Below are 15,140 nucleotides of genomic sequence, written 5' to 3'. Positions count from 1 at the left end.
TACCTTTTTCATAGATTAACTATTGTAATCAGACCCAGTCTCCAGCTTGTAAATTATGACTCCCTGATGACCACAGGATGTTACCACAAGCTGCATTTAAATTACAACCCACGAGTAACCTCAGCCATCACTGAATGAAGGAGAAATGTAATTTTAATGACTGTAAGAGGACAAAATGAAAAGTCAGCCTCTGTGACTTGCTGTGTATTCCCAAACCCACCCTGCACCAGAGGCTGAGCTGTGATGTCTCTAGCAGACACCCTCTTTACAGCTAGGCTTTCACACCCCCCACAGCCTCTCTGCCTCAGATTCCAAGGATACGTGGGTGAAAATCAGTCTTGTCACCAAAGAAGTTGACAAACTGGGTGCCATTATAAAAGTAGCCTGCAGGTAGGGGGTCCAAGTGGCGTTTCACCTGTAGGAAGAGAGTCCTGTTAGAATTAAACTGACCATTTTCTATAATTCACTCATTCATTAAAAATAAAAACAGGGACTTCCCTGGCAGTCCAGTGGTTAAGACTCTGTGCTGCCACAGTAGGGGGTACAGGTTCGATCCCTGGTTGAGGAATGAAGATCCCACATGCCACAGGGCAACTAAACCCACACATCACAACGAGAAGCTTGTGCACCTCAACAAAAAGCCCATGAGACCCAGTGCAGGCAAAAAAAAGATATGCCAGAGAATTAACACCATCACACCATCCCCACAGCAGCCATCAAACAATGAGTGAAGGAGGTTCTCTCACCTCTCAGGGAGGAACTCTGGAATTCCTAATGGGATTAAGCCCCAGATGCCCCCAGTGGTACTGGTTTGACAATACACCTTTCTCTTCTCCCTCTTACTTTCCCACTTTCCTACTGGTAGCTTACAGAATCACTTCCCAAATTAACTACCTTCACTCAAATCCTTGTTTAAGGTCTACATCTGGGGAAACAACACTGCTTGCCTTCTGAGGTGCCCTTGGTCTCCTCACCAGGAACATGCAGAGTTGCCCAGCTGTTAGAATTAAGAGGTCTTTCTCAAGTCCACAGCAAGGACGTCCAGAGTCCTGCCTGCCTGCCCATCACTGGGACTGGTGACACAGCTCATATAGACACCTGGACTCTCTGGCCCTTTTGGCCTTTGCCCCCAAGCCATCAGGAAAAGGCTTCAGTGTGGATGAAGACTGGGGCAGAGCCTTGGAGTCAGCCTGGAGTCTGAGCGGGTTCCTCAAGGGGCCTTTTGCTGGGCCTCAGGATTCCACAACCTGCCCATGAGCAACTTCAGGATCTAGACAGTTTTTACCTGGGCACTTGCTGGTTTATATCTAGGACAGAGGAAAGGCAGGGGGCAGCTGTTCTGCAGCTGCTTGAACAGGATGCTAAAACAGAGCTCCATGTCATCCGTTCCTCCCACAGGCACTGGGTTCTCCTCAATCTCATGACCACATCAACACCAGAGGTCACCTGCCCTTCTCGCTGAGGCTGCAAGGCCAGCTGAGCTGAGGTTTCTCTTTACCCAGCTTCCCTCTGCAGCCTGAGAGAAGCAGGACCTCCAGCATGCCCCAGTAACAGCCACCTCACTCAGGAATCCTAAAGGACAGGGCTGTGCAGAACCGCCTTGGGACACTGAGGGGACTTAGGCCTCCGAGATGGAATACTCACATGAATGTTCCTGATCTCCTGCTGGGTCAGCATCCCCCTGGTCTTCAGGGCTTTCCTCTGAGGCTTCTGTGCAGAGAAGTAATGGGAGTTAGGTCCCAACAGAGCTGATGGGAGTACATGGCAGGGTTAGGGTCAGAGCTCTGGGGCTGGTTACATGACTGAGATGCCAGCAGAGGGGGAAGCACAAGTGCTGCCATGGCCTGGATGTAATACCCTGCCTGTCTGCCCCTGGAGAGCATCACTTTCCCCCCAGAGTCCTACATGCTAGGGGGGAACAACTGGCAGAATCAGACTGATGCTTTTGTAAATAGGTATGTTTCTGCCTCTTTGAAGATTCTCAATCCTAAATCCCACCAGTGACAGACATGTAGACAAAAGGACTGGCGGTCTTATAATCCAATACCATTTAAGAGTTCTTCCCAGTGACTAAACAACAACAACAGCCACTGAGTCTGAGAAAGACACAGTCTGCAGGCAGTCATCTCCCCTTAGTATAAAAGACAGGTCGCAACCTGGCATGTACAGTAGACCTGGGCTGCAGCCAACTCTATTTCCAGAGTTCTAGGATAAGCTAAACCTCAGACCGTGCACTGAGGCTTAGCACCCAAAGCTTGCAGCATATTAGATGACTTTAACTCCAGTTCAGATTTTTTTCTTTGTAGTACTGGACTAATGATGCCTGTGCATATCTACAGGCAAGCCTCCTCTTCCCCGTACCTCTGTCTGGGGCTTCTGCTGTCTATGCTTGGAGACTTGGTTTGCAAAGGGCTCTAAGCGTATCTTTTTGTATCTCCATTCTAGAGAGAGAACCAAAGTACAGGAGATGCTGGGCTCAGAACACAGGAGAGGCTATGAACTAGGTTCAGCTAAGAAGACATTTTGAGTTTAGTACACTAAGCTCATCCAGGGTCCATACAAAACAACTAGGTTTCACCTAGGTCCTGGTTAAGCCACCTAATAACTCTAGTCTGCCATGGGAAGTAGGAATGGAAATGGCTTAGAAAACCTGGGCTCACAGGATAGTCAGCAAAACAATTCTGCCTAGAGTTTGCCTCAGGGGCTCCCTCCCACTCTCAGAGTCCCTGAAAATGCTGGCTGAACCTGGGACAGGAGAACCAGTGGTGAGAGAGCAGGGAGGGTGGAGGGGCTTCTGCCTCAGGGCCAGCAGCAACCCTGAAGCGTCTGGTCATACTGGTACCAGATCTGTCTGGGCTTCGAAATCACCTGCTTAGCCGACTGCCGCAGCCAGTCCTTGACACTTTCTTCCTTCAGAGAGCAGCCTATGAACACGAGGTAGCATTCCTGCTGCCCGCTGCTGCTTTGAGGTGAGGTTCTGGAGTCAGGGGGTGGTGTGGGTCCCTCCAAAACTGGCACGATACTCAAGGAGTTGGCTAGAGTGTTGTGGCAGACCTCCATCATCCTCTCAGAGTCTGCAAGGAGAACACTTTAGTCCCTGAAACCCTGCCCCTAGAGGTTAAGGTTACACTAAGACTGTGGTAGTGCAGCTGGGTTGGGAACAGATTGCCAAGACATGCAGGAGGGAGAATTGATATGACTGGCAGCAAATCAGAAAGGATGAAGTAAGAAAGGGAGGAACAATGTAAGTTTCTAGCTCAGCTGATTGGGTGATCAGGTGGACACCATTAACCCAGAAGGGGATTACAAGAGGAAGAAAAAGTTTGCAGACGGGAGGAGAAGAGAATGACTCTGCATCTGTGGCATTTGAAAGACTGTGGGACCCTGAATGGGAGCCACCTTCATAGTCATTAGAAGAAGGGGAGGGGATGGCTCAGGTCACTCCTGTGGAAGAGATTGTTGAGAAGCAAGGAAAGCCCCCCTGGCAGAGGTCAAGGGGGTGGGTTTCAGTCAAGGCCTGAGAGGCCAAGGGAAGAGGGCATGCTCAACAGTACAAGTGCCACAGGAGGGTCACATGGTGAAAGGAAAGAGGTGACTGGGTTTATAGGCCGAGGAGCTGGGGGCTAAGATCTACTGGAGACACAAGAAAAGGGTAATGGTCCCCAAAAAGGCATGATAAGAACTCTAAAACAAAGAGAGGTTTACCTTGAACAAGAAAGGGGTCAACAGTTGGTCTAAATAAGGAAGAAAAGGAGATGATGATAGGGCAGAGGGAAGATGAAGGCATAAAGACCACTGAGGCAAGTTGGGAGCTGCCTGTTGAAGCCTGAGCGAAGAGGGCTTGAGTAAGGGGCTTACAGAGAGGGGCCAAAGTTTCTGATTCAATAACATAAACTAAACCAAAGGTTAAGGACCAGGAGAGATTCTTTCATACAGACTCTGTCACCTAATTTTCCTATCTGAACTCAGATGATTCCATGCTTACAACTCTCAGGGGCTCCTGTTGCAGACATTCCTGGTTGCCTACCCAGCATCCTCTTCCTCCAATATGAATTTCCCATGGTCAACGTCAACTTGATCTTGGCCAATGACAGAAGTCTGCTGAGGAATTGATAGAGCCACCCACAGGAATAGCCAGCCTCTTCCGTCAGCTGGATGTTCCGTCTGGATGTGACACCTAGCCTGCAGCACTACCTGGCAACCATAAGGGGTGAAAACCCAAGGAAAAGCTGACACTAAGAATGGAAGCACACAAAAGTCATATATTACCTGGGTCTTCGGTGGTCTTGCTACACTGCCAGACCTCTTGATTTCTTGCTATGTAGCTAACACCTGCTAGTTGAGCAGGAGTTTTCTGTTGTAACTACCAAAGATGCTATAACCAGACACACTCCCTTACATCCTCCCCTAGGCCCCAGCGACAGTAAACTTTTTTTGGTTCCTGAAATATGCCCTTTTTGCCTCAGATCCACAGATCTTTTCTCTGGAGCATTCTCATCGTTTCCAATGTGGAATTGACTAGCTCCTTGTTTTGACAACTTCCCTGAACCCCAGTCCAGGACTGACTGACTTCAGGTTGCAAGGGCTCCAGTGGTCAAAGGCTGTTAAACAGGTCTGCTGAAGGGGAGGAGAAGCAAAGTGGAAGGCTTGAAGACTCTGGCAGAAACAGATCCACAGCCAGAGAGCTCAGCGCTGGGGTAGCTCCTGGTGACATGGCTATGAGGAAGCCATGCATGGCTCAAGAGGGGTGGGGTGTTAAAGTCTCCAGAACAAGAAAGTCAAGGAGCTGTGAGGAGAGGCCCTGAGCAGGTGCATGCAGGGGCAGGAAAACAGATCCTCCACTGCAGAGCAGAAGGGCCTGAAGAAAGACTGGGACCCTGAATGAAAGGGAAGACTGGAGGAGCCTGATGGTGTAAGACCCAGAGGGGAGGGTTTTTTTTTTTTTTGAGAGAGTCTAAGAGGCTTCTTGATTGATCATTGCCTTGTCATGGCGATTGGGCTTGTGTAACTCAGTGAAGCTATGAGCCATGCCGTGCAGGGCCACCCAAGATGGACGGGTCATAGTGGAGAGTTCCAACAAAATGTGGTCCACTGGAGGAGAAAATGGCAAACCACTCCAATATTCCTGTTTCAAGAACCCCGTGAACAATATGAAAAGGCAAAAAGGTATGACACTGGATGATGAGGTCCCCAGGTCAGAAGGTGTCCAACATGCTACTACTGGGGAAGAGTGGAAGGCAATTACTAATATCTCCAGAAAGAATGAAGTGGCTGGGCCAAATGGAAACCATGCTCAGTTGTGGATATGTCTCATGGTGAAAGTAAAGTCCAATGCTAATAAAGAACAGTATCATGTAGGAACCTGGAATGTCAGATCCATGAATCAAAGTAAATTGGACATGGTCAAGCAGGAGATGGCAAGAGTGAACATTGACATCTTAGGAATCAGTGAACTAAAATGAACGGGAATGGGTGAATTTAATTCAAATGACCTTATATCTATTATAGTCTGTGGGCAAGAATCCCTTAGAAAAAATAAATAGGGGATTCCCTGGTGGTCGAGTGGTTAAGACTCTGAGCTCCCAATGGAGGGAGCATGGGTTCGATCCCTGGTTGGGGAACTAAGATCCCACATGCTGTGTGTCCAATAAAAAAATAAAACAATTAAAAAAAAAAAGAAAGAAAAAATAAATAGCCCTCATAGTCAACAAGAGTCCGAAATGCAGTACTTGGGTGCAATCTCAAAAACAACAGAATGATCTCGGTTTATTTCCAAGGAAAACCATTCAACATCACAAGTACAAGTCTATGTACAACATATGTACAAGTTATGTACAACATCACATAAACAAGTCTATGCCCAAACCACTGAGAGCAAAGCAGCTGAAGTTGGCCGGTTAGATGACCTACAGCACATTGAAGAATTAACACCAAAGAAAGATGTCCTTTTCATCATAGGGGATTGGAACGCCAAAGTAGGAAGTCAAGAAATACCTGGAATAACAGGGAAGTTTGGCCTTGGAGTGAAAAATGAAGCAGGGAAAAGGCTAATAGAGTTTTGTCAAGAGAACAAGCTGGTCATAGCAAACCTTTTCCAATAACCTCAGAGATGACTCCACACATGGATATCACCAGACAGTCAACACTGAAATCAGACTGATATATTCTTTGCAGCCAAAGATGAAGAAGCTCTACAGAGTCAGCAAAACAAGACCTGGAGCTGACTGTGGCTCAGATCATCAGCTCCTTATTGCAAAATTCAGGCTAAACTGAACAAAGTAGGGAAAAACCACTAGGCAATTTAGCTATGACATAAATCAAATCCCTTATGACTATACAGTGGAAGTGACAAATAGATTCAAGGGATTAGAACTGACAGAGTGCCTGAAGAACTATGGACACAGGTATGTTACAATGTATATGAGGCAGTGACCAAAATTACTCCAAAGAAAAAGAAATGCTAGAAGGCAAAGTGGTTGTCTGAGGAGGCTTTACAAATAACTGAGGAAAGAAGAGAAGTAAAAGGCAAGAGAGAAAGGGAAAGATATACCCAACTGAATGCAGAGTTTCAGAGAATACCAGGCGAGATAAGAAGGCCTTCTTAAATGAACAATGCAAAGAAACAGAGGAAAACAACAGAATGGGAAAAATTAGAGATCTCTTCAAGAAAACTGGAGATATCAAGGGAACATTTCATGCAAAAATGGTCATGACAAAGGAAAGAAACAGTAAGGACCTGACAGAAGCAGAAGAGATTAAGAAAAGGTGGCAAGAATACACAGAAGAACTATATAAAAAAATGACCTGGATAACCATGATGGTGTGGTCACTCACCTAGAGTTGAATATCATGGAGTATGAGGTCAAATGGGCTGTAGGAAGCATTACTACAAGCAAAGCTAGAAAAGGAGACAGAATTCCAGCTGAGCTATTTAAAATTCTAAAATCTGATGCTTTTAAAGCACCATACTCAATATGTCAGCAAATCTGGAAAAGTGAGCTGTGGCCACAGGATTGGAAAAGGTCAGTTTTCATTCCAATCTCAAAAAAGGGCAATGCCAAAGAATGTTCAAACCACCATACAACTGCTCTCATTTTACATGCTAGCAAGGTTATGCTCAAAATCTTTCAAGCTAAGCTTCAGCAGTATGTGAACCGAGCACATTCAGATATACAAGCTGGGTTTCAAAGAGACAGGAACCAGAGATCAAATTGCCAACATTTGTTGGATCATGGAAAAGGAAGGGAGTTCTACTTCACTGACTATGGACTTCTGCTTCACTGACTATGCTAAAGCCTCTGTGTGGTTCACAACAAACTGGAAAATTCTTACAGAGATGAAGTACCAGACCACCTTACCTGTATCCTGAGAAACCTGTATGTGGGTCAAGAAGCAACAGGTACCTCCAATTAAAATAAATAAATTAAAAAAAAAAAGCAGCAACAGATAGAACCAGACATGAAACAACGGACTGGTTCACAATTGGGAAAGGAGTACATCAAGGCTGTATATTGTCACCCTGCTTATTTAACTTATATGCAGAGTAAATCATGCAAAATGCCACGCTGGATGAATCATAAGTTGGCAAGATTGCTAGGAGAAATATCAATAAGCTCAGATATGCAGATGATACCACTCTAATAGCAGAAAGTGAAGAGGAACTAAAGAGCCTCTTGATGAAGGTGAAAGAACAGAGTGAAAAGGCTGGCTTGAAACTCAACATTAAAAAAACTAAGACCATAGCATCCAGTCCCATCACTTCATGGCAAATAGAAGGGGAAAAAATGGAAGGAGTGATAGACTCTTTGAGAGTACCATAGACCACAAGGAGATCAAACCAGTTAATCCTAAAGGAAATCAACCCTGAATATTCACTGGAAGGACTGATGCTGAAGCAGAAGCTCCAATACTTTGGCCACCTGATACAAAGAGCTGACTCACTGGAAAAGCCCCTGATGCTGGGAAAGATTGAAGGCAAAGGAGAAGGTGTGGCAGAGGAAGAGATGGTCAGATAGTATCATTAATTGAATGGACATGAATCTGAACAAACTCCAGGAGATAATGGAGGACAGAGGAGCATAGCAGGCTATAGTCCATGAAATCAAAAAGAGTCAGACACAATTTAGCAACTGAACAAAAACAACAACAAGAGGCATCAGTGGTCTGCTAAGCATCAGCAGAGGCTATGAAATCACATCACAAGATGTGATCACTCCACAGTGCAGAGGTCCCAAATCCAAATCCGCAGTTACCTGAGAACTTCACTTTGCCCAGGATGTGGTAGATGTTTCCAGAGAATGGACTCGGCTTGATGGAGGACTGAATTGCTGGTGGAGGAATAGGACAGGGTTGTTACTTATCTGGGGGCAGAGGCCAAGGCCAGGGCAGCACAGCTGGGAGGGTTAGACACTAGAAAGGCGCCTCCTCTAGGGTTCACAGGTACTCACACCAGTTCCTCCCCCAGCGGCTCTGCCACTGTACCCAGGGGATGGGATACCTGGGTCCTCAAATTCCTCTGCTTCCTTTCAGACCCAAATGGTAAGAAGAGATAGCACACTGGAAATCAAAATGGTGCCAGAAAGTGGGGACAACTCTGGGGGACTCTTTTACCGGTGCTGGGACATGTTCCAGTCAAGGCTTACCTTTACACTTGGCCACAAAGCGAGTCTTCTCCAAGGGACGACCAAACCATACACAGATCTGAACCATCAATGGAAAGACTGATCCAGCATCAAATTTACCTTCATACCTTAAAAGGTTTAAAAAATTATAAATATAAGTAATTGGGGCTTTGAGTGTTATTACATACTACATTCGATAGAACTGTGTATTATCATATTTGAATTCTCCTATACTCATATTCCATTTTGTGTACAAAACACCTATTTGAAAGCATTTATGTTTCTTTCATCTTGAGATTGGAAAGCATGTTTGCCCCTTCAGAGAAGGAAGAGCAGACTAGCAATTTCTTCAAGTCAAAGACCTCTTCTATTTTTGAAGCTTGCAAGTATCCCAGCTGGGATTAGGGGTCCCTCCTCGTATCCTTTGGCCCTTACTCAGGATCCCCTCCCACTTTCTTCTGGGCTCCCATTATGCCAATTCCAGTTGAGCTATTTCAAATCCTAAAAGATGATGCTATGAAAGTGTTGCACTCAATATGCCAGCAAATATGAAAAATTCAGCAGTGGCCACAGGACTAGAAAGGGTCAGTTTTCATCCCAATTCCAAAGAAGAGCAATGCCAAAGAATGCTCAAACTACCACACAATTGCACTCATTTCACATGCTAGCAAAGTAATGCTCAAAATTCTCCAAGCGAGGCTTCAACAGTACATGAACTGAGAACTTCCAGATATTCAAGCTGGAAGGCAGAGGAACCAGAAATCAAATAGCCAATATCCACTGGTTCATAGAAAAAGCAAGAGAACTCCAGAAACACATCTACTACTGCTTCATTGACTATGCTAAAGCTTTTGACTGTGTGGATCACAACAAACTGTGCAAATTCTTAGAGATGGGAATATCAGACAGACCACCTTACCTGCCTCTTGCAAAACCTGTACGCAGGTCAAAAAGCAACAGTTACAGCCAGACACTGAACAACGGACTAGTTCAAAATTGGGAAAGGAGTACCTCAAGGCTGAATATTGTCACCCTGCTTATTTAACTTATATGCAGAGTACATCATGAGATACACACACTGGATGAATGAAGCACAAGCTGGAATCAAGATTGCCAGAAGAAATATCAATAACCTCAGATATGCAGATGACACCACCCTTACGGCAGAAAGCAAAGAGGGACGAAAGAGCCTCTTGATGAAGGTGAAAGAGTAGGGTGAAAAAGCTGGCTTAAAACTCAACATTCAAAAAACTAAGATCATGGCATTCAGTCTCATCACTTCATGGCAAATAGATGGGTTAACAATGGAAACAGTGAGAGACTTTATTTTCTTGGGCTCCAAAATCACTGCAGATGGTGACTGCAGCCACAAAATTAAAAGACGCTTGCTCCTTGGAAGAAAAGCTATGATAAATCTAGACTGCGTATTAAAAAGCAGAGACATTACTTCGCCAACAAAGGTCCGTCTAGTCAAAGCTATGGTTTTTCCAGTAGTCATGTATGCATATGAGAGTTGGACCATAAAGAACACTGAGCATTGAAGAACTGATGCTTTTGAGCTGTGGTGTTGCAGAAGACTCTTGAGAGGCCCTTGGACAGAAAGGAGATCAAACCAGTCAATCCTAAAGGAAATAAATCCTGAATATTCATCATAAGGATTGATGCTGAAGCTGAAGTTCCAGTACTTTGGCCACCTGATGCGAAGAGCCGACTCATTGGAAAAGACCCTGATGCTGGGAAAGATTGAAGGCAGGACAGGAAGGGGATGACAGAGGATGAGATGGTTGGATGGCATCACTGACTCAATGGACATGAGTTTGATCTAGCTCCAGGAGATGGTGAAGGACAGGGAAGCCTGGCGTGCTGCAGTCCATGGGGTCACAAAGAGTTGGACACAACTGAGTGACTGAACAATGACAATAACACCTATTCTTTAAAACCTAAACAAGCCTCCCAAATACTATGTTAACTCTTTGTCACATTTGATGCAAACACTTTCTTACATTCTATTGTATTTTCTGATTAGTCTTCTTTGTTTCAAAATTGCACTGCAGTTTTGAATTTTATACTGTTGAAAATAGCTCACTTTTTGCTATTTCTTTAAAGCAAGGTGGTGGCATAACAATTTTCCAAGACTGTTCTCTGGAGACCATGGGCTCCTCGGGCTTCTATGTTCAGAGTTGCATCCTTAGGAGAATTTGGAGGGGCCAAGGGAAGAGTACAAGGTTTCCTTCCAGACTAGGAACAAGCTGCTCTGCCAGGGGAGGTAGGTGTGGGGTCAATGACTAGAGAGGGCTGTGAGAGGGGAATGGCTGAGACTCTGCACATCACAAAGCTGAGTACATCCTAGAGCTAATAAAGCCTGTTCACTCTGAGGTCATGGCCCTCATCCAAGGAGAGAGGGGAGTTATGTACAGGGATGAGCAGGAGTCTGATGATGGTGATCTTGATAAAAGAGTAATTTATCTGATTCCTTGGAGAAGGGCATGGCAGCCCACTCCAGTGTTCTTGCCGGAGAATTCCATGGACAGAGAAACCTGGTGGGTTACAGTCCACCAGGGGTCGCAAAGACTTGGACACGACTGAGTGACTAACACACACACACAAGTGTGCATGCTCCCTGAGGCACCAGGTAGAGATGGCAGAAGTCTCAGGACTAAGCCCAGAGGCCTAGTTTTGGCAGCACAAAGGTCAGTAGCTACAGCCACTGTAGACAAGCGTTTCACCCCAGAAGCTCCAGCTTTTTTTTTTTTTTTTTAGCTAAGATATTACTGCCTTGTTTAGGTACAAGGAATGATCCACTTACCCACTATTTAATTATGATGTGACTCAAACCAGAGGTTCCTTCTAAGAATAAGCATGAAAATTTTCAATTTTACATATCGATCTGCATTTTAAAATAGAATAGTACTGGTTGTACTATTCTATTTTAAAAAATAGTACTCATGGCTGAGGGGTAAGGATAATAAAGAGGTGGCTGAGAGAAGTGAGTAAGGATAATAGAGATGATTCAGACCAACATGAGGGATCGATTTTGGCTTGCCTTGAACCTTCAGCACAGCAAACCTAGTTATCCTTCCCACACAGGGACAAGTGCAGCATGGCAGAGAAGAGCACAGTCTCCGCTGTACAGCAGAGATTAACACAGCTTGGTAAATCTACTATACTTAAAAAAAAAAGAAAAAGAGTACAAGCTCTGAGAGCCACACAACCTGAGTTTGAAACCCAACTCTTTGATTTACTAGCTGTGTGACTTTGGACAAGACATTTTACTCCTGGCTGCCTCAGTTACCTTGTCTCTAAAATGAAGAAACTAATGAAATCCACTTTGGGGCCTGGTTTGAGGATTAATGAGATAACACAGGCTGAACTCTTAAGAGTGGCACTGTGAACTGAACTTTCTGTGATGAAGGAAACGTTCTGGATCTGTACTGTCCCACAGGAGCTGCTAGTTATAGTTAAGCAGGTGAATAGGGTCTTGTGTGACTAAAGACTAAATTCTAAATTTTACCTCATTTTTATTAATATATATTTAATTTTATTAAGTAGCCAAATGTGGCCAGTGGCTGCTATACTGGAGAACAAAGCCTTAGAACAATGTGTAGCACAGAGTAAGTGCTCAAGTGATGCTGGAAATATGATGACAGTGCACTTCACACTCTCTTTTCTCCTCTGCTCCCCTGAATCCGGAGGACAGGTTTAGGCTGGGAGGCCACCTGCAGAGAAGAGAACATCCTCTGGGCCACAATAGCAGGCAACCTATCTGTCAGATGGGAACTCCAGAGGACTGACTATTCTCAGGAGTGACTCTTTCACTCAGAAGGGTCATAACTCCTTGGTTCCATGCCAGCTACCTCACTCTTACCAGAGGTTAGAGGCAACAAAGGACGTCACTGTGCTTAGTACTCACAAGACGACTCCTTAAGTCTCAACATTCAGCAAGGGTCTCAATTTGAGACCGAGTTGTGGATCACTGGGATTCTAATAAGGCCAGGAGCTACCGGGACTTCAGGCCACTGCAACTGCCATTGTCACCCTCCCAGAGCACACCTGGTATTTTCACTTTTTCTTTTCTGTAAATAATCATTGAGTTTACAAAGAAATCTTAGCTATTTTTCAGTGATAATACTTGCCAGCCAGGGTACATTAAATATCGAGATCGTAGCATCTGAGGACTTGAAAAACTATTCTCTGAGAGAATCAGTTCAATGTCTTCATTCCTTTAAAAACATACAGAAAACCCAGGTTAGTCAGAACTATCAAACTTAACCTGCACATTTTCCTTCCCTTCCACACCCCTGTATACACACACAAGTACATACATATATACTTTTTTCTGTTATTTCACCCTTATATACTTTAATATGCATCTCTAGAAACAAGCAGATTTTCACTAATTCTCACCTAAGGAATTTAATATGGAGGACCAGCAGCCTTGGTATCTCCTGGGAGCTTGCTAGAAATGCAGGATCTCTAGACTACTCCAGACCTACTAAATCAGAACCCTCATTTTAATAAGATCCCCAAGAGGTTCATATGCATGCTAAAGTTGGAAACTATTGATCTAACAATATACATCCATTTTCAAATTTCTCCCTTTAGGGGGGGACAGGGCACTCAGGGTCCAATCAAGGATCGTTCATTGAATTTATAACTTTAATTTTCCTTCAATCTGGAAAAAATACCTCCAACTTTTTGTTTCTCAAGGAATTGACAATTTTGAAGAGTACATGGTCAGCTGTCTTGTGTCTCACAACCTGGATTTGTCTGGTTGCTCCTCATGATTAGATTCATTTAAACACTCATGACAAGAGTAATGGCCGAGTGATGTGTTCTTCCCACAGTGTCATATGAAGGAAGCACATGATTCACTTCATCCCATTAGTGCTCTTGCTAAGTTTAATATTTTGGTCAATGTCATGTCTTCTAGATTAGACCTTTTCATTGTGAAGGTAGTTTTCCCTCTTTGGAAGCAGTAAATAGTCTATGGAGTGACAGATACTTTCAGTCAAGTGAATATCCTTTTCCTCAACAATCTGTCATCCACTACTTTTAGCATCCACTGATAATTCTTGCCTAAATCAAGTTATTATATGAAAGGTTACAAAATGGTGTCTTTCCAGTTCTATAAACTCTTATTTATTAGCTAGCATTCTTCTATAGAGCAGAGCTTTACTGTTCCGTCCCCCTCCCTTTTTTATTTTTTTAATATCACCATAGACTCATTTTATTCCATGTGCTATAATCCATTAGTATCATGGTTCTCTCATACAACAACTCAAGTTGTCCCAAACTCAAGTGGGACAAACTTCTTAAGCTAGCTTCCGTATCCTTTTGAAATATCTCCACTAGTTTTTTAATACTTCCCTGCCTTTCTGGCATATAATGCACTAGGCTCACATTGTACTTTCACTGCCTAAATTGCAATCAACCAGTTCTCCAAGGAAACCAGATACCTTTTAGTGGGGACTGGTACTTAGAGATTAAGATCTAGAGGTAAAGGTATTAATTGCTACTGTGGTATTATTTTTGGTCCGTTTTAATGGAAAGAGGGAATATGCATTTTTTTGAACTAATGAATTTATATTGAGTCCCCCATTCAACTCCGACATCGGCAGGGTTTTTCCTTACTGTTCCCATTTCATATTTATAATCTCCCTTCCCTAATGTTGTTTGGAATTCGGGTTCCAACAGAGGATTATGTTCAAAAGTTACTTGAATTATTTTGTGTGTGTATGGTTGTTATTACTTTGATATACAGATGGATTCACTTTTTGTATTTTTTCCTCCTTGTTGACCTAATTTTTGAATATGTAGAATATCTGCAATGCTCAAAGGTCGAAACTATATAAAAAATATACAACTCTTAGTATCCTTACATAAAAAGTCACTAATTTTCTATTTTTAGGTTGTAACTAGAACCCAACTCTACGAATTAAAGATATAATTTCCCTGTGTTTTTATGCTATTTCTCTTGTATCTTAATATAAAGAACCCTGAGAGAGTCTTGACTTGAATCCTTTAATGAATGAGAATGTGAATGCATCAAAAATAAAACATCTCAAAACAGTACAGGATGCTGACATGTGGAATCCTCTTGGTGATTTCTACACAGCATCAAAAGCACTTGTTCAAGACCTGGCTTCCGTAAATGCTCAGGTCTTAGATACAGTGGAAAGACCCAATGGGTCACAGACAGCATGCTGTATCTGAGAAAGTGGTCCGTCCTACAGAGTGAAGTGACTGTTAAGTTTACCTGGTGACAATCCCGTTTTCTGCAAGAATGAAGGCTGCAGAAGGATTGGCAGCTCTGATGAGGCTCTGCAGCTGAACAAGGAGAGGGTGCCTCTGCTCCATAGTGTGACTGGTGAATACCACATTACTAACCAGGCCTGCGGAATAAAACCAAAAACAACTCAGCCTTCAGAGTTCTGACTGGGGCTGAGGGTTTGCACAAATGTGAGCCCTTGCCCCCTCCCCTGATCATCCCCTTTAGCAGCCCCCTCATGTAGACACACA

At 43.9% G+C, this 15,140-nt stretch overlaps 1 protein-coding gene across 2 annotated transcripts in view; it reads right to left on the bottom strand.

The window, feature by feature from the left end:
* The window catches only part of DNAAF9 (dynein axonemal assembly factor 9), a 172,287-nt gene that overhangs the window by 3,625 nt on the left and 153,522 nt on the right, over positions 1–15,140 (bottom strand). For both annotated transcript variants that reach the window (XM_043478392.1, XM_043478393.1), the window contains exons 30-36: positions 14,878–15,013; positions 12,755–12,841; positions 8,643–8,749; positions 8,253–8,327; positions 2,869–3,074; positions 1,645–1,710; positions 322–415 (exon numbers count right to left, since the gene is read on the bottom strand). In XM_043478392.1, the coding sequence (XP_043334327.1) occupies positions 322–415; positions 1,645–1,710; positions 2,869–3,074; positions 8,253–8,327; positions 8,643–8,749; positions 12,755–12,841; positions 14,878–15,013 (771 nt within the window). The remainder of the gene's footprint in view (positions 1–321; positions 416–1,644; positions 1,711–2,868; positions 3,075–8,252; positions 8,328–8,642; positions 8,750–12,754; positions 12,842–14,877; positions 15,014–15,140) is intronic.

Source organism: Cervus canadensis, chromosome 10, assembly GCF_019320065.1.
Source record: "Cervus canadensis isolate Bull #8, Minnesota chromosome 10, ASM1932006v1, whole genome shotgun sequence".
NCBI classification, from domain to species: domain Eukaryota; kingdom Metazoa; phylum Chordata; class Mammalia; order Artiodactyla; family Cervidae; genus Cervus; species Cervus canadensis.
This window is presented reverse-complemented; position numbering and strand designations above follow the sequence as displayed.